General features: G+C 39.1%; 1 protein-coding gene across 1 annotated transcript in view; it reads right to left on the reverse strand.

The window, feature by feature from the left end:
* Positions 1-847: 847 nt before the first annotated feature.
* Positions 848-19,866, reverse strand: part of WNT9B (Wnt family member 9B) — a 78,532-nt gene continuing 59,513 nt past the window's right edge. Inside the window, exon 4 of the mRNA XM_044055229.1 lies at positions 848-4,971. Within this exon, the coding sequence (XP_043911164.1) occupies positions 4,498-4,971 (474 nt within the window). The 3' untranslated portion in view covers positions 848-4,497. The remainder of the gene's footprint in view (positions 4,972-19,866) is intronic.

Consider the following 19,866-nt stretch of genomic DNA (forward strand, 5'->3'; position numbering starts at 1 on the left):
GTTTTGCAGAAATGCAGGATATGCATCAAAGTGGGGTCTAACAATGCCCTGTATGTCAGGCATACATCTCCCCTCAAAAGCCTGTAGGAGACAGAATACAGTGATAAAGCCTTGAGGCAGTCTGTATAGGACATTTTACTTAAGCCCTGTGTTCTTTTACTGAGGAACCTCTGTGGGTGCTCCATTTGATATGCCTAGTTAGGTATATACCAAAGGGGGCATTGTACTCAATGATAGCTCTGATGAATGCCGAATACAGTGAGCAATAACTTCCTTGGACTTAGATGCCATACCTTTGTTTATAAGTTGCACAACATAGAATGATTTCCTCACTACTGTAGACACATAATGGTCAATGGCTAGATTACTATCTATGTGTGTGTCTAAGTCCCTGACTACTGGGTCAACTCTAAGGGGTGTGTTGTCAATATGATAGTTACCCAACAACAAACACTCTACTTTCCTTTGCATGTTCTGAGGATTAGCCTTGGAGTGTACACTGTAGCATGTCAACATGTTCTGTCAGCTTAAGTGTGTCAATGTAAAGCACATTGACATTTCTATGGCTTGACTATTATTAGTAGATCTATTTTTATATTCAGTAAACTACTTTGAAAACCATTTGTTATTTAAGACTCTAATGAAAGACAACTCTGTTCCAATGTTTATGTCTGCATGCTAACACTAAATGATTCCTTTTAGAGATCCATACAAATTTGACATTCCTCTCATAACTTTGTCAAATATATCCCAATAATGACATCCAGTGCGCGCGTGCACACACACACACACACACACACACACACACACACACACACACACACACACACACACACACACACACACACACAAACATTGGATCTGTAGCTATTAACTGACCAAAATGATGCCAATGCACGTCTACACATATGACGATATTGAGTCACTGGGTTTGTGCACTGCTAGCTCATGTATTTACCCTTCATACAATCTACTGACATGCCATGAATGGGCATGCCACTTTGGATCAATCAGATCCTTCTAAATTCTGTATATCATAAATATAATGCTGTCGAAACCTGATACATATCCAGGTCATATACAGCACTATGCACCTTTTTATTAATTTGCACTTCTGGTTTAATGTAACATGACAAGAACCTATGTATAGCTATGTGAGTAGAAATGAAAAGTGCTCTGAGATATCCAAAGGTACTGTTTAGCCATAACATCAACTAATTAGATTGTTATTCCTATTCCACAATGTTTACTATATACTCCACCAGACGAAAACATAACAGTGCAAAACTATAATGTCTTCTGTACAAGAAGAATTTGATAGACACGCAGAAGTATAGTTTTGTCTCACAACTATAGGAAGATGAATAATATGGCTTAAAAACAGGTCCCATTGTGAGTGTATCTGTTTTCTACCTGTGATGTACACCTTGTTCCTTTCACGTGGATTAAATTCATTCCTGAACACTAAAATGTTGGAAATGTTTTGCCATTCAGTAAATAGATGAGACCTATCAGAACTGTACTGACACAACCTATAATCCCAAATGATATCTATCCAAAAATGAAATGGTGAAAAACTGTGTTTTTAAGCAGTCTTTCATAGCAACTACAGTTATTGTTCCTACTCTGAGCTCATAGCAGTAGGGGGCTATTCTAACATTTTATTTGAACAGTTTGGTCTGTTTCCATTTTGCTTTTCTTGGGTCAGGGAAGTGTTGTTTGGACTATGTATTCATAATTTTATCAGACTATCTATAAACTCTTGATTGAGAACAGAAAATATAATATCTTAATGTCATAGAAAGCCAACATTTTGAGACCCATTATTAAAAGCTGTACAACTTGTGTACGAATCTTGGCAGTAAACTACTATAAGCTATACAGATATATTGTGATATGATATTAGAAACACCATTAACCTAATTATCTTAAATAAACTGTGTACTTTATAAGGCATGAGAATCTTACTTGCCAAAGTGAGAATATGACGTACTGAAAGACATTTTGCCAAACAGATATTTAGTGATTTACAGTTATAAAAAGATCATTGTGTAAAATCCTGTAGTTCCTCAAGAGAGTTCATTGTAATCGTATTATTTTTGTATTTAGTTTTGGTCACCTTAGCCATATCTGTTTGGTTTTCTTAACTGCACACCAGATGGTCAGATTACAACTGCCCAAACATATCTCTTTGAGATCAAAGACCAAATATACATCCTGTTTGGAATTGCTGTTTGTGGAAGACTGCTGTATATTCTATGGGAGAGTTACTACTTTCCCATTGTTATGCAATCATGGAGTACGTATACATTACTGTGAGAAGGTATGGAGTGCAGGATTTTTTTTTTACTAGCAAAATGCTTATTTAGGTGTCTGCAGGTGGGTTTTAGGAGGACTGTGTTCTCAATCTGGTTTGATTGAGCAGTATTTTTTGGCTCTGCATCAGTCTTTCATAGTACTGGCCTATCGACCTGTAATAATCCATTATACCTACCACTGGCTCTTACTGTTCTTGGTATAACCCACCCCCTTTGGCAAATAGGCCTCCTTCTCTCCAAGGCTGATTGACTAATAGGTTAACATGTTGGGGTGCAAGTGCGTAAGAGTTTCAGGTGAGTGGCTAGTGGTCTGCTCTAATTGTGAGTGCTGGGATTTTGGGCATTTATGAATAGTATGTGTATAGTGTCAAAATGCTGTTAATCTGTAGTGAAAAGTGGAAGTAATGTGCATGCTTCTGCTCAATTTCTTACCTGGCAGTTTAGTTCAAGGTTGTGGTTATAAACTGCTAATAAATTTAATCCAGTCATCCTGGGATTGGGAAGCTCAGCCTCCACTTAATATCAGACATTAGGCCTGGGTCAACCCTAAAAAGAGGCAGTTTTGCCAAGAAAGTATTTCTAGGTCATATCTGAAAAGAAGCATTCGTACCTAAACAGCACACCTAGCTCACTCCGAGAAAGAGGGACTTGTGAATAGTAGGTTTACTCAGTTAACAAATAAATGAAAGAAAAATAAATCTCACTATGTAAGTGTGCATCAGTCTCATTAAGTAAAAAAGGGATTCTTGGTACCACCACAAGCTTTAATTGGAGATCATTACAAAAACACCTCAAGCTCATGCCCTTCCTCTTAGAGAAGAAAGTAGATCTCTAGCTATTTAATCTTGCTTCTCTGCCTAACAAACCTCCAGCACCTGAGCAGTTAGCTAATCCCAGGCAGTGTAAAGTGTAGGCTGACTCCTGGGCTCTGTACTAGAGTGACAGCTCCCGGGAGTTAATTAAGTTAAAGACTGGGGGGAGAAAATCCCTCAGTTATTATGTAAATGCAGACTTCTGTTAGTATTTTCTTATTTCAAAGTAATTGTTGCCTGAGGGATTCTCTTCCTCTGGTTCACTATAAATTTCTTGTTGAATATGTGCACACCAGGACAAAACCATAGGATAGGGGAGGGGGTACCTGTGATAGAACTGATTCACCAAATGTTAGATTACATTTGAAATTCTGTAATCTCTTTAAAGTAAGTGCTTTAAAATGGAGTGCTGAAGTAAAGTGGCATCAATGTTTTTAAATAAAGACAAAAACAGTCTTTACAAAACTGGAGTGGTAGCCAATAGCAGGTGTGCAGCAAAAGGCCTGAAATCCAGTTTTTCCCCTGCATCCAGAAAATTGTGTTGTGAAAATGCTATATTCAATCCTGTATCTGAATTATGGCTGCTAGAATTGTCTCTGCAATTCAGTCCTCACAGTACAATCAGCTCCATGTGGTCTGATCTAAATAAGCAAAGTTACTCTAATATTTGAATTTGTCACCTGTGTCTCTCCTATACATAAAACATGAACAGTCTTTTATTATCTTCGAAGCAAGTTGAATTAATGGGCGTATTTCCCTCCAGTTATAAGGATTTGTCTGCTGTTGAAGTATTTTGTGCAACTGTTTCGACAAATTGTATCAACTTTCTCTTATTTACATTCCAGTTTCCTTTCAGCAGATGTTTTGAAGAATCCAGCACTGCTCTCATTTGAGATTTCACTACCCTCTTTATGTACTGTGCCTTTTTTTCTTTGATATATATATCTCTGTACTGATGTTCTTTGCCATATAAGACCATCTTTGCTGGTCCAAGACTTATTTATAAACACATATGCAATCAAATTATAACATATGTTCCAGTGTTTTAAAATGATGGCTATAATCCATTTTTTCCTCCTAACCGTTCAATGACTTTTTCTCCCTTTGCTTTTCTTTTTCTCGCTATATGCCACATTTCAGTTCCATCAGAAGTCAGGATCAACCTCTTCTTTCTTGGCCTCCCTTCTCTAGCCTCTCATTTTCACTCACTTTCTTTCTTTGTCATTTTCAGTGATTTTCCCTCTCTGTTGCCCCCTGCAGTTTCAGTTTGGTACTACTGCATTTGTTTCACGTACATACTCTCGATCCTGCACTCTCACTCGCTCTCTGTCTCTTTTTTTGGTCTGGCATCGCTCATACCTGTTACCTTATTTTTTACATGTATAAATTTCTTCCTCTTGTACACACTGCTGACACTTTACATAACAACACCAATGAACTTGACAGTGGCAAGAAAATCTGACCATTCTTGTCTGGGTATTGTACCCTCTTCCGCAGCATATGCTGTCACAGTTCGTTTCCTTAGAGCAGGTTCTCCCAGCAGTTCCTGCTGAGTATTTACTGGGTCGGCAGAAGTTTGGGGAGGCTTCCATGTAAACCAGGTCTGTGCTACGGGGAATGTGGTTCTTGAAAGAGTAGTTGACTTTTCTTGGGCTTGCCAGCTCTGGCTCGCCTGTGGCATCATTGGTGATACTATACACCTCTACAGCAGTCTCATATTTATGTTTAAGAAGCTTCCCTGTCTCATGAAAGGGAGATAGCTGCTTCCAGCAAGTCCTAACTGCACAGGAACCAGACACACCATGACACTTGCAAGTTGTCTTCAAACCACTCTTCACAGCCTAAAGGAGGGAAGATTTAAAAAACAAATTTAGTAAATGATGTCATAAACTCTGCGTATCCTACAACAAAACAAAAAAATAAAAGTTAACAAAAATATGCTCTGATTATTAGACTTTCCTGAGCCATTTGGACAGCTAATGAACTCTTAAATTAGTAAAGCTTTCTTTCATATTCATAATGAAAAAGGATATATTGCATGCGGTCTGAGGAAGCAGTATTACAGATCTTTAAATCTGTTTATCAATAAATAATCATATGGTAACTATGAAGCAAAACACATAAAAGGAAGATTCCACTGTTCAACGGAGCAGTCTGTAGAAGAATTAGATATCCTAGAGGCCACAGTCTTTCTCCAGGATGAGCAGCCAGAAGGCTACAGTGTCACAGCCAACACTAAGTAAGAGCATGTGGTTCTGAGCTACAGAATTATGGTGAAGGGTTTAAATAAAACAACCACTAGATGCACAGCAAGTGATGCAGAACAAGTCATATCACATTTCTTTATTACAGTTACTAACTGTATTTTTCAGCTGAGGTAGAGCAGTGATGCAGGTGGACCATTTTTAGAGTCAGTACAGGAGAGTACCTGCTTAACTGACTTGCTCAGAGTCACACAATAGGCAAATGGAAGTCAAGAGAATCAAACCCTGGACTGGAGAAAGCAGATTGTTAGCAGCTCAGTCTTAATCCACTGTGCTGTGTTCTACACCTAACCACTACACCTAATCACTAGCATCACCTTTATTTCATCTTCTTAGTCAAAAAACTGTATTATGCAAAACTGCAGCACCCATGTGACTACATACAGTATTATAGCTTTGGCCTAGAGACAGGTCAAATAGCACATTGTCAGTGAAAACACTCATGTTGCTCATGCTCGGAAGGATGAAGCCCATATCGAGAAGTCAAATAGGTGCTGCAAAAATTCCTCTGGACTTTAGCCCTAGCAATTACTGAAGTGCACATCTGTGAGAAGGAGAAACTGGGGCAGGAACTCACTACAGGTTGATATTATGAAACTGGGCACAAAGTGGTTTGCAGTCATTAATTTTCTACTTTTACTGATATGTTACTGCGTTCATCCATCCATACATACATACATCTACCCATTTTCTGTAAATGCTTTATCCAATTCAGGTTCATGCTTCTGGGGAGGGAGTGGGATACAGCCCATGCCAGCAAGCCCAGTGTGCATAGACAAATCCATCCCTTCATGGATGCCATTCCTTCCTAGAATGCACATACTCACACACCCATACAGGCCAATCTTAGCATTACCATTCTAGACATTAGCAAATGTTTGAAATTTGGGAGGAAAGGGGGTGAAGTGTGGGAAGAGTATGCAAATTCCAAACACAGAGTACAACAGCTGAGAATCAAACCAGAGAACTAAGAGCTATAAGGCAGCATTGCCCACCACTGCACCATCAGACATTCTACATCATCACAGGATAGTACAGACACTCTTGTTCTGCTCTATCCCAAATAGGACAGGAAAGGAGAAGAGTTAACTTGGAATGAGCCAAGACGTCAATTTCACAGGGAGGAAATGCATTATTAAAATATTATTTAAAATATATAACTATGAATGAAAGGGAGACAGCCTTATGTAGCTCTGTGCTTTGCGCTTCTGATGTCAAATCAAGCATATTTCTTGAAGATATCTTTATATGGTAATATAAAATTCACTCTCACTTTATGTGGGTCAGCTGCAAGTGCTTCTATGCAATTTACTCACAACACATTTGCTCAGTGCCACTTGCTTGGAAAGGCAAGTGCTCTGAGTTCTACTAACTGGATCTCCTAGAACTACTTTTGTATCCTACAAAACTGTACAACCCTACCAGAACGCTAACTCTAACACAAAAACACCTTTTTTGCTTCCTAAACCTAAAACGTCCTTCCCGCCCCAAAAATCTAATACTTCCCTGCTCCCTAATCCTAGAATGTTCTTCCTGCCCCCTAAATGTAAACCCCTTCCTGACTGTTCCCTAATCTACACTCTCACTGCTCCCACTCCCTCGACACAGCTGCCACACTTACCTCACTCAAACTCAAATAACGTGTTTGGGTAGGGAGCAGCAGCTGCTTTTCTAAACTTGGACTTTGAGGTAAGCGACAGCCTACCTGAGCTACAAGATACTCAAGTACCAGGTTTCAGGATAGTAGTCTTCAAGCACTTGGGACGCAAGTGCTTTTAGAACACCCGCTCCATGCTGTAGTGCTAACCACACTAGGTTGATTTTCTTCTGCCAGATCATCCAAATTTTCTTACAGTCCAGTTGTCACTGTAAATTAGCAACAGGTAATTTGTAGCTGTAACCTGCATTCTGCTAAGCAATCGTGTAAAATCTAAAATATGCTAACCATTTCTCCCTTTAGCAAATGGAGAGCTGCCGGTTTTGCTGTCAAAATCCATCATTTCTGACTTGGACTATCCAAAATAGAAGTGGCAATTAAACATATTCTCTTTTTTTAACTGTCCCTCAGGGTCCTCTATTCTCGCTAATAGATTTTGTAAGTGTGGATAAATAGTTTTGTAAGTTAAAGGATTAAAAACAGAAGATAATATTAGATGTACCCTGAGGTTTCTGTGAAATGCTATAATTTATGTCGAAATGTTAGCGTGCTGCATCTTGCTCGAAAACAGATGTACATTTAGTAAGAGACATTCTTGCTCTACTGTTGCTAAGCTGCAAGAAGGTGATAGGCAGGTGAAATATTAATTTAATTAAAGAGTGAATATGTTTAAACACAATTTCAGGTGAACAGATAATTGTATCCTGATTAGGCATTCACTCAACCTGTCAAACATCTTTTCTGAAGAAAAAAAATGGCTTGGGAATGCTTCTTCAACATATATCAGCTGAGATAAAAATGAAGTAGATGACCATGAAGGGATGAAGGGCAGGGGATAAACTTAAATCCAGCTGCTTGTGGCATTGTGTACCTTTTCAAAGCCTACATAGTGGTTATCTCAAAGTGCTTAGGTAAAAATACTAAGATATCATGTTCACTAGGACAGTGCAATCAGATCCTGAATTCATTATCGGATCTGTTGCCCCTTACACCCATTCTAATTCTCCCTTATTATTACATCATTCTCTTGTCAGCCAGAGGTGATCATTCTTATGTTGGTAAGCAAGTAAATAAAACTGACCAGTCTGATGTATATGAGAGGCACACTGGTGCAACATTTAGTGTTGCTTCCTCTCAGCATTTGTTGGTTTAGATTTTGGCAGGGATGTATTCTGTGTAGAGTCTGCATGTCCTCCTATTGTGTATGTGAGCTTTTGCGAGAATCTTTGGTTTCCCCTTCCATCTCAAAGACTTGTTAATAGGTGAATCGGTATGCCATGATCTACTAAATTGTCCATATGTACATGTGTGTGTGTGTGTGTGTGTGTGTGTGTGTGTGTGTGTGTGTGTGTGTGTGTGTGTGTGTGTGTGTGTGTGTGCGTGTGTGTGTATGTGTGTGTGGGTTTTGTGTGTCATGGATCATTTGTGATGAAGCCCATCCAGTAATACTCTGCTGCCATATGCTTTCAATACCAAAAGATTGCCAAATTCTGATAATCACAGCCACACAGGTAGAAACTGCACTCTCCAAAGCTAAGAATACAGCATCCATGGGACCAGATGACATCCCAGGCTGTGTACTACATGAACTACAAAATGAACTGGCACCCCACCTAAGTGTCATGTTTAATCATAGCCTCACCTCAGGCTTCGTGCCCACTGAGTGGCGCACAGCTACAGTTATCCCGCTCCACAAGGGAGGATCCACCTTGGATCCCGGGAACTACCATCCCATCAGTCTGACAAGCCTGATCTGCAAGGGCATGGAACGCATTATCATGGAACTTATAAACAAAGACATTGGCAACCTCCAGACACTGGACCCCACCCAGTTTGGGTTTGTGAAGGGCTGATCTTGTCTCCTGAATCTTATTGACTTCTTCGAGTCGGTCTCCAGAGCTGTGGATGAGGTTAAGGAGGTCCACACAGCCTATCTGGACCTTGCCAAGGCCTTCAACACCATCCCTCACTCTGGAATCATAGATAAACTTACTAAGCTGGGCATAAATCCCTATGTCACTCGATGGGTTGCCAACTGGCTTACTGACAGAACCCAGAATGTAAAAGTAGCTGACTCCAAATCCAGTTCCAGACAAGTGACAAGTGGAGTACCTCAGGGTTCAGTCCTGGGACCACTCTTGTTTGGCATCTACTTCTCTGAAGTACAGGACAACACTAAGGGACTCTGGCTAACAAAGTTTGCAGATGACTGCAAACTGGGAGCCATTATTGAATCCCCAAATTATGTGGATATTCTACAAAAGGGCCTTACAGAAACAGATGCCTGGTGCCAGAGCCATGGGCTCAAGCTTAATGCCAAGAAATGTATATTCATCCCCTTTGGAAAAAAACATGTACACATGAACTACCACATAGGTGGCAGGACACTAAACATCGAAAGTGTGATGAGAGACTTAGGGACACAAGTGAACAGTGGTCTCACTTTCGATAACCACATCACCACAACAGTCAGGAAATCCTTCTATGTGGCACACCTCATCACTAAGGGCTTTTCATCCAGAAAAAAGGAGGTCATTGTCCCACTGTACTCATCCCTCATTAGACCCATTATAGAGTATAATGCCCCATTTGGTATGTACCTCACAAGACATCTGTAACAACTGGAAAGGCCACAGAAATACCTCACTAAAAGAATCACAGGCCTGAAGCAGATGCCATATGCTGACCGTCTAAAAAAACTCCAGCTATACTCTGTGGCATATTGTCTACTCAGAGGCAATCTCTGCTTAACATATAAGGCCATGTCAAACCCAGAGCTGTTGGACATGCTACACTCAAAGAAATCCCAATCCCTCAGAGCCACACACTCCAGGGATCTAAACCTTATCATCACAATGAACAAAACATGCTGGAGGGATAGGTTCCTGACCCAGAGATTCCCCAGATTCTGGAATAGACTGCCCATACATGTCAAGCAAACCACCTCTCTGGGCCTTTTCAAAAGGAACCTTGATGACTAGATGGGAGATAGGAAATTCACCCTGGGTATCATGTCAGTTGCCCTGCTAGACAGAGGTCCAGGGAAGTAAATAGTGTGGGAAGAAATAGCCAAGGAATTGTTATGGCTAGGCTTGTATAGGCCCTAGGGCCAATAGCCTAGTACCAACCTATGAACCTATGTTAGAGTGAACATGGCATTATGCTCTTATAATAAAGAATCCTCACATAGACTCGACTCTGTCACGGTATTAACTGCGGTAGGTACTACTGATCACCAACACAGCAAAGACAAGCTGAAAGGTGTGGATCCCCCGGGTTCAAGCTAAGGCAGGGTGCCATTAGCACTGTAAAAGTACAAAAGTACAGGCAATCATTTAAGGAACAGCTACTTAAATGCATTTTGCACAACAACTTTATCAAAATTGTCTGACACAATTTAGCAAAAATATATAAAATAAATATGTACAAGAAAAGATATAGGTATTTGAATTTATATGCACTCAAGTTATAGTTACATAAGGGGAAAATCATAACTGCATGTAAATTATTTCATGACAGCTGTTTACAGACATCAGTAGACATAGATATAGCAAAGCATTCAAGTATATCTGAACTCAGTAGTTGTGACTTGCTATTTAATATTTACAGATTTAAATCTAACTTGAGATATACCTTTGCACTGCCAATATAGTAAGATGCCAGTCTACACTATAAAATCACAAAATCAAAGTTCAAGAAAAATCTGGAAGCTTGGGTTGTGGGTTTAGTATATGATACAGAAATTTGTGAACTGATGCTCCTAGATGGCCTTAGGACCCGAACATTGTCAACTCACCTACGAGCATATTCATAACAGCGTTGTGCTTTACCTGAAGAGCTGTTTTTGACTGTCGGCAAACTGCAGTAAAAAGATACAATTGTTCTTTGTACGTTTTAGAAAAGGTGTTGATACAGCAAAGAGTAGATAGTAGCTCTTTACTTAGCCTGAAGACCCTTTTTTCAGTCCTCAGCTCTAACAGGACTTTTTTCACCCTCAACTTCAAACTGGGAGTGGCTGCCAAAGGGTATTTACCAACTTAGTCCATAAGTAATGAAAAGAAAAAAAGTAAAAAACAGTTTACAGTCATAATAAACTAATTATCCCAACTAGTGTACCAAAATTAAGGCAGGAGAAGACACAAATACTCTCATATGCACAAATGTTAGTTATGATACAAAGAGACATAAAATGCAGGATGGCATACCATTCATCAGTAGGCATTTAAAGGGAAAGGCATTGATATAAAATCACTAATTCTGTACAATTAGTCTAAGCCTACAAAGAAATGTTTGGTCATAAACAGTTCAATAAATATATATATATATATATATATATATATATATATATATATTATATCCCTTTTCTTTTACTCTAGAATACAAGCACGTGAGGGCCATCCATAAAGGTACCACGATGTATACACCTTCATGTACGTTTCTCTGTAACCTTTTGATACTTAGCAATGGCCCTAACATGGTGCTGCATGATGCTGTGGCATGAAGACATGCAGCACTATGTAGGGTTCGCTCCATGTCCGTACTGAACGCTAATAAGCCATGTGCTGTCCCCCCCAGAAATTCCTTCAGGAAGGCATGTATATTCCTAGCAATTCAAGAAATTACTCAGCCATGTAGATCTGCATGGCTGGCCCTACCACACAACAGAAGTAAACATGGCAAGAACGCCATGTTCAAACTTCAGAACCTAACCATAGTATGGGGATCACAGGATGGGAGAGACACTAGCCACCATGGAGTGCTCTACATTTAAGTGCCATAATGCCACCAGTTTCAGTATGAGGACTGGCATTTGGGAAGAAGCACTGGACACTGGGGATTACATTCAAGTTCTGTAATGACACCAGTTTCAGTATGCGGATTGAGGTTTGGGGGGAGACACTAGACACTGGGGAGTACTTTACATTTAAGCGCCATAATTACACCAACTCTAGTATGAGGATCAAGGCTCGGGCGGAAACACTAGACACTTGGGAATACTCTGCATTTAAGTGCCATAATGACACCATCTTCAATACAGGGATCAAAAGGTGGGGGGACACTAACCACTAGGTAGTACTCTAAACCCATGTGCCTTAGCAGCACTTCATCTAGTATGTGGATCAGGGGTGGAGAAAACATTAGACGGGGGAGGGCAGACAAGTCAGGGAGAGGTGTGGGGGGGGCAGATGGCAATGCCTACACAAGTAGCATCAAATTAGCTGATAATGAGGTCTTTCTTCATCGTGGCTCACATGTCTCTGAATTGCAAAATACCATATTGTGGGAGCAGGACCTTTATAGCACGAGTTCTATAGTGCAGTCTAGGACTGGACCTTTAATGAATTTCTAGGATGATCTTCTAGATTGTTAAAGCTCAAGCACACTAGGTGACATCTGTATGATTCAAGGTATTATACTGGATCATGCCACAATCTAGTAAATGTAATCGTATAGTTAATTTGTATGTGATATTAAAGCCGGTTTTCACCCTGGAATAATCTTTACAAAAAAACTGCAGCTGAAGTTGCATTGTTTTTGATTAGTTAATTTGTTGTGTTGTTAGAAAAAGTAAGTTAACACTGGCTCAGGTTTATGTAGTGGTGTTGGATTTGTCTATGTGTAACTTCCTTTTTCCAACAACTTATCCAAGAGTACATAATTTAATAAAGATCTTTTCAGCTGCATTGTTCCACAACAACCTTAATAGTTAAGAAGATAAGTTTGTTAAGTACTAACTTAAATTGGTGGGGCCTCAGTCTGATTACAAAACTGACACCAGTACTTCTCTACATTTAAGGAGCTTAACTCATCGTTTCTGCTTGTGTGATGATGGGGGTGAGTGCAGAACACCTAGCCCTTGTTATTGCATTTCCCTTCCCCTCTTATAGGTTCATAAGTTCATAGGTTGGTACTAGGCTAGCGGCCCTAGGGTCTATACAAGCCTAGCCGTAGCAATTCCCTGGCTTCTTATTCTAATGCTCTTTATTACCCGGCTAATTTCCTTATTCCTTATTCCTGTCACATTCTTATCAGTAATTCATTACTAAGAAAATCGCTGCCTTCACATTCTGCTTAACTAAATTCATTTCATTTACCAAGCAGTATGTTACATATAATTAAGGGTTCAGAGGGTTAGATTAATATGCTCTTTATCTCCAACCAGTGCTTCAGTGATGAATAAGTTTTAATAAAGGAACATCAAAAGACTGTCACAGTCAGGGATAGTGGGGAATGGCTTCCATACACCCTCCAAAAGGACTATATACTAAAGCAATAAAAGTGAGGGAAAAGCATCTTTAGGTGAATGGATCTTTCATTGTCCACACACAATGGACAGTAAAATGTTTTAAGAAAAGATAAGCTTCTGTTTCTTTCTCACTACTGTTTACACTCATATAAGCTTTGTCTTAAATTGTATCTTAAGATGCCATACTCATAGTTGTGTTGTCTCCCATGCATTATCACAGACCTCGCTTCTGATACGACACAAACCTATGAAAAATAAGTTCTTTGGCGCAGTGGGATAAAGCCCCAAATGTGTTCTACATGAACCGACATCTGTTAAAGGCTCTGGAATCTGGAAGAGACAGACAGGGGTGGGTGAGAGTGGACTGATTAAAGGGCATTAGTGGCACCTTCCCCTTGGTGACCTGACACTCCAGGGAAGTGTTGTAGGCTACTCACCTAAGAAAAGGACTCAGGAGGGACATTGTTTGGTCCACTCAAGCTATATGGTAGTCATACCTCTCAACCTCTTAGAGAAAGACATCTGGACAAAGCTATAAATAAAAGTGGTACAAAAGCCCAAAAATAGGGACATTTTTTAAATATTGCTGTTACAAACGTAGAAAGTTGATAGAATAACAGGTTTTGTATTTGCTTGAATTTTCTGAAGGGTGTTAAGTCTGAAACTCAAATGTCTGTAATTATTTTCTAACTTCAACCTTTAATGATTTGCCACTTATTTGCTAGAAAAACACAATTTTATGAGAAACGGATCAGAAATAGGAGGCAAAAATATGGATATTCTGTGAAAATCTGTACAGTTGAGAGGGATGATGGTAGTCCTTGTTGAGGTGTGTCACAGAGTAAATATTTCTCTCTATCATGGCTATAAGTAGTCCCTCTGTGGTGATGTGGAGCTCACATCACCACCAAGGGATTAGTTAGGCAGTATATTACAAACTATCTAAATGACTGCCAGGATAACAGCTGCTTGATTGGCTTTTACCTCACAGGGAACTAATGGGCTGGGATCAGCTGTCACTCCATGAGAAAGAAATGGGATGATTGATTGTGGGGTGGTGATGGTGAGCAGGCAGCATGGCACTAAAAAAATAAATAAATAACTTACTACAATTGTTTTAGTAATCATGATTCAGGCCCTTCACAATACAGAATAGAACTAGACGGTGTGCTGTTAGGTTTGTGATGACAAATAGGTCCAGAGTAGATAAATGGATTACCTCCTTAAAGTTAGACATGACTTCTCTGTATCACTTATCTCTCATAAGTGTAGGTTATTGTCCATATTAAAGTGTGGCAATTTGATATATACCATTGTGTTATACCATTTTCCTTTGGATAAAGCCAACTTTGTTGATATCAAAAAATAAAACAAAGGTTTAGCCCATATGTAGATACAAGTCTGGAAAACAGTACAAAAACATGTCATTAGTCAAAATATCATTGTAGAATCTGGGCAGTATTTAAACCCCCTTGAAATAGAATTTTTGTTGGTTATTTTATAACATGGATGCGAAAATACAGTGTTTATAGTAAGGGTGGGGGTTATTTTTACCTCCAAGCTGAGCTGAGCAAGAGTCAATAATAATTTGGGGAATGTAGAATAAAGTCAAATTTGTGGAAGGTGTAGAATAGTTGTCAAACAAGTCATTTACAATACCAGTTATTGCTTTGGTCTCAGAATTCCTGATTGAGAGATCCAAGACTCTGAAATGGGTCTTATTTCTTTCACTTGTAACTTTGCTTTTATTTGAGTTACCATCTTGCAAGTGCACTTACAAAAATGCCAGATATATCCTTAGTGCCTGCCTCTGTATTGGCTTCATATAAGAGACATCTATTTTACTTCAAGAGGATCTTGAAAAGCCAAGTCGACTTCCAAGTGGAAATTGATTATTACCTACATTTCTAAAATTTTAAGATAGCACTATCATATTCCTACTTACTCCAGTTCAAGCTACTGTGTTTCATGCTGCCTAAAAATGTCTTATTACACCTGTGCCAGAAAGTCATGTACTAAGTGGCGGAAACTGCTACAAACCCTTCTCTGCTGATAAATGTAAAATATTTCACAGACTATTACATGAGCAGTAAATGAATACCTAAATCCAGTCATACATCCTAACAGCAACAACATAGATTTCGGAAGGCATACAGTGTCACCATTACCACCTTAACTGTTACAGTCACTACGGTGTACAGTGCCACCATTGCCACCTTAACTGTGACAGTCACTACGGTGTACAGTGCCACCATTACTACCTTAACTGTTACAGTCACTATGGCGTACAGTGCCAACATTACCACCTTAACTGTTACAGTCACTACGGTGTACAGTGCCACCATTACATCCTTAACTGTTACAGTCACTATAGTATGCAGTGCTACCATTACTACCTTAACTGTGACAGTCACTACAGCATACAGTGCCACCATTACCACCTTAACTGTTACAGTCACTACGGTGTACAGTGCCACCATTACCACCTTAACTGTTACAGTCACTACGGTGTACAGTGCCACCATTACATCCTTAACTGTTACAGTCACTATGGTATGCAGTGCTACCATTACTACCTTAACTGTGACAGTCACTACAGCATACCGTGCCACCATCACCACCTTAACTGTTACAGTCACTACGGTGTACAGTGCCATCATTACCACCTTAACTGTTACAGTCAGTACCTACCCATGTGTCAAAAGTGGAAAATGTTCAGCAGCAACCCTGTTTATTAACTTTCAAGTGACTACTGCCAACTGATCTTTATATGTATACACATGATTTGATGCCTTTGAGGTGCCTTTCTAATTGCCCAGTAATCAATAAACTGCTTGGTCAAGACTTACATCAGCTACACCATTGTTTCTAGACAAAACAGTTGTCCTACACGGACAGACTCAAAAAACTCTAGCTATTCTCTGTCTCATATTGTCTACTAAGAGGTGATCTCTGCTTGACTTACAAAGCCATGTCTGACCCAGCCCTGTTAGAAATGCTACATCTAAAGAAATTCCAATCCCTGTGCACCACATGCTCCAGAAACCTCAACCTCATTACCACAATCAACAGAACATGCTGGAGGGACAGGTTCATAACCCAGAGACTACCCATGCTCTGGAATAGACTTCCCATACATGTCAAGCAAAGCACCTCACTAGCCCTCTTCAAGTGAAATCTTGATGAGTGGATGGGTAATAGAAAGTTCACCCCAGGGATCACTACAGTGGCTCTACTTGATAGAGGCACTGGGAACTAACGATGGGCGGCACAATGCCAGGGCACTTCTATGGGCTAGGCTTGTAAAGGCCCCAGCCCATTAGCATAGTACACACCTATGAACCTATTTGTTAACTTTTTGGAGAAAAAAAAACTTTTATACTGTCCATAAAGGACTAGTACACCAGTGAAAACTATGCTTTCCTTCAACTACCTTGGTGTTTACTATAACCAAATCTTTTTCTTTAATGACTATGAAAATTTTCTGTAAACCAAAGTAAACAAGTGTGTGCCTGCAAAATCATAACAATGTTATCCTCTCCATAAACAAGGACCTTTATTGTATTTATTTATTTACACTTTGTTGACCAAGTTAGTCCAACTAAGCTAATGGCATCTTTTCAGAAGAGACCAAAGGTGAAAGTCATACTATCTTTGGAAAATTTGACCAGGGCACTGGGAGAGCTTCCTTACTGTTTTTTTTTTTTTTTTTCTCGATACATGCCACAAGATCTTTTACATCCAGTTAAGACATCACTAACTTAGACTGATGGGCCAAAAGGTCTCATGTGAAGAACAGTCAGGAGTGCAGCACCCCTCTTATGCTGCATTGCAATGTTAGTATTGGAAAATTAATCCATATACATCCTACAGCCTTCTGCACCAAAGGTGGGTGTGCTATCTTTTGAGCTATTGAAGCCGCAGTAAATAATATCTCTGCCCAAAACTTGAATGTGGTCTTTACCTCACTGCAGCTTCCTCTGCAACTAATACTAATACTAATAGTAAAACTAATACTAATACTAAAAGTAATGCTAATACTGAAAACTAATACTCATACTAAAAGTAATGCTAATACTGAAAATTAATACTAATACTAAAAGTAATGTTAATACTAATACTAGAACTAATACTAATACTAATACTAATACTAAAAGTAATGATAATACTAATACTAAAACTAATACTAATACTAATACTAATAAGCTGCAGAGATTACAAAATAAAATGTTTACACCTGTTCCACTCGCACCTAAATCAGAACATCATTTTCTACTGTCAAAGAGCAAAATGGCTAACCACCTATCTTAGAACTAAATTTCTCACTAGTAAACAACTCATCCTCTGACTCTTACTGCACTTTGACACAATGGTTTAGGCATTCATCTCACAGATACCAGGTATAGGGTTTAAGTCTGACCTCTGGTTATTTGTTAGGTTTGTAATAATCTGCAGACTGATACTAATATTTACCAATGAAAGGGGTCTCAGAATGTAATTAAGCTATGAATGAGTAGTGATTTCTCTTTTCTTTAGGACCTTGGCAGTGATCAACAATATTACAGTTTTGTTATCTCCCTCTAAACCACATTAAGTAATTTGCTTGCCATGTTAGAATGCAGGCATGGCCTTTACAGTACAGAGTTCCTTGTATTCTTCTACCTGAGCCTACCTGTGCTCAGAAATCATCTTTCCTCCAAAAGGTTGCACACCACCAATGTGCTAAATTACCTAGTGGGGCTTCACAGCCACTGTTGTAACCATTGCATCCTGCATATCCTGCATCCATTTTTTTTATTTATTTTTTTGTCTAGCTGCCAGCAATCTTGAGGACGCACTTTATACCTGTCATAAATTAAGTAAACTGTCAAAATCAGGTTCAACATCCTAAAACCACACTTAGCACACCGCTAGAAGCAAAGTACAACAACAGAAAAGTCGCTGTGCCTAAACCTTCCGTTAACGAGTTGTCTATTAAATTTAAAAAGTGATGACATTCAATGTGTTAGGACAACATAAAGTCATCTTGGTGGCTGTGGTTGTTCTTGTGGTCAGTCTTACAGACAAATAGTTAAAGGAATATCTCACTGTAACACACCAAATGTCTTACTGCAGTTTTGAAAACTTAATACCTTTCAGGATGTAACAACATGCACGAGCATGTAGCAATTTAACAGAATTGCATTACATGTTCAGGTATCACACCTTTCAAAATATAGCTCCCAGCATCACAACAATATCACCCAAAATTATTTTTGTAATTAATCATAAGACAAATACATTCTTTTCTATTCTCATGTAACAATCACTAACCAGTTAAGGCATGCTCACTTGAAGTGCATTTCCCAGTATGAGCCTGGAGGTACACAGCTAAAGAGGTAATGGTGAACCCAGGTGTACACAACAGGGTAATATAGTTGAAGTTATTAAAAAACTAAGGCATCAGAAGACGTAGTCATAGCAAACAAAGGTTATTAACCATTACAAAATAACTGGCTAAATGAACATACAATCTTGAGAGAACCTTTCAGTTTACTATTTCTGAAAAGGTTGCATTTCATACTGTTATTTCTCAGAATGCTGCTCTTCTACCATTACTAATTTGTACTTTTAAAGTTTCTCATTATAATCCTAAAGCTTTTAATGAATTTAATACAGTGGCTGGAATCATACTTGTCTCAGTGTTACTGTTAAATCCTGAACTAAAAGTAGCTTTTTTTTTTTAGAAACCCTTTCCTGCACACAGTTTGCACTTGTTTGTTGTTATTTCCCTTACGCACCACATATTCTCATTTGTGCAATGTTGTTCCCCTTACCTTACATGTAATAGCTTTACTTGTTTGTTGTTGTTTCCCTTACGCACCACATATTCTCATTTGTGCAATGTCGGTCCCCTTACCTTACATGTAATAGCTTTACTTGTTTGTTGTTGTTTCCCTTACGCACCACATATTCTCATTTGTGCAATGTTGTTCCCCTTACCTTACATGTAATAGCTTTACTTGTTTGTTGTTGTTTCCCTTACGCACCACATATTCTCATTTGTGCAATGTTGTTCCCCTTACCTTACATGTAATAGCTTTACTTGTTTGTTGTTGTTTCCCTTACGCACCACATATTCTCATTTGTGCAATGTCATTCCCCTTACCTTACATGTAATAGCTTTACTTGTTTGTTGTTGTTGTTTCAGTTACTCACCACATATTCTCATTTGTGCAATGTCATTCCCCTTACCTTACATGTAATAGCTTTACTTGTTTGTTGTTGTTTCCCTTACGCACCACATATTCTCATTTGTGCAATGTCGGTCCCCTTACCTTACATGTAATAGCTTTACTTGTTTGTTGTTGTTTCCCTTACGCACCACATATTCTCATTTGTGCAATGTTGTTCCCCTTACCTTACATGTAATAGCTTTACTTGTTTGTTGTTGTTTCCCTTACGCACCACATATTCTCATTTGTGCAATGTCGGTCCCCTTACCTTACATGTAATAGCTTTACTTGTTTGTTGTTGTTTCCCTTACGCACCACATATTCTCATTTGTGCAATGTTGTTCCCCTTACCT

Source organism: Protopterus annectens, chromosome 13.part0 (genome assembly GCF_019279795.1).
Source record: "Protopterus annectens isolate FY-2018-M chromosome 13.part0, PAN1.0, whole genome shotgun sequence".
NCBI classification, from domain to species: Eukaryota; Metazoa; Chordata; order Ceratodontiformes; family Protopteridae; genus Protopterus; species Protopterus annectens.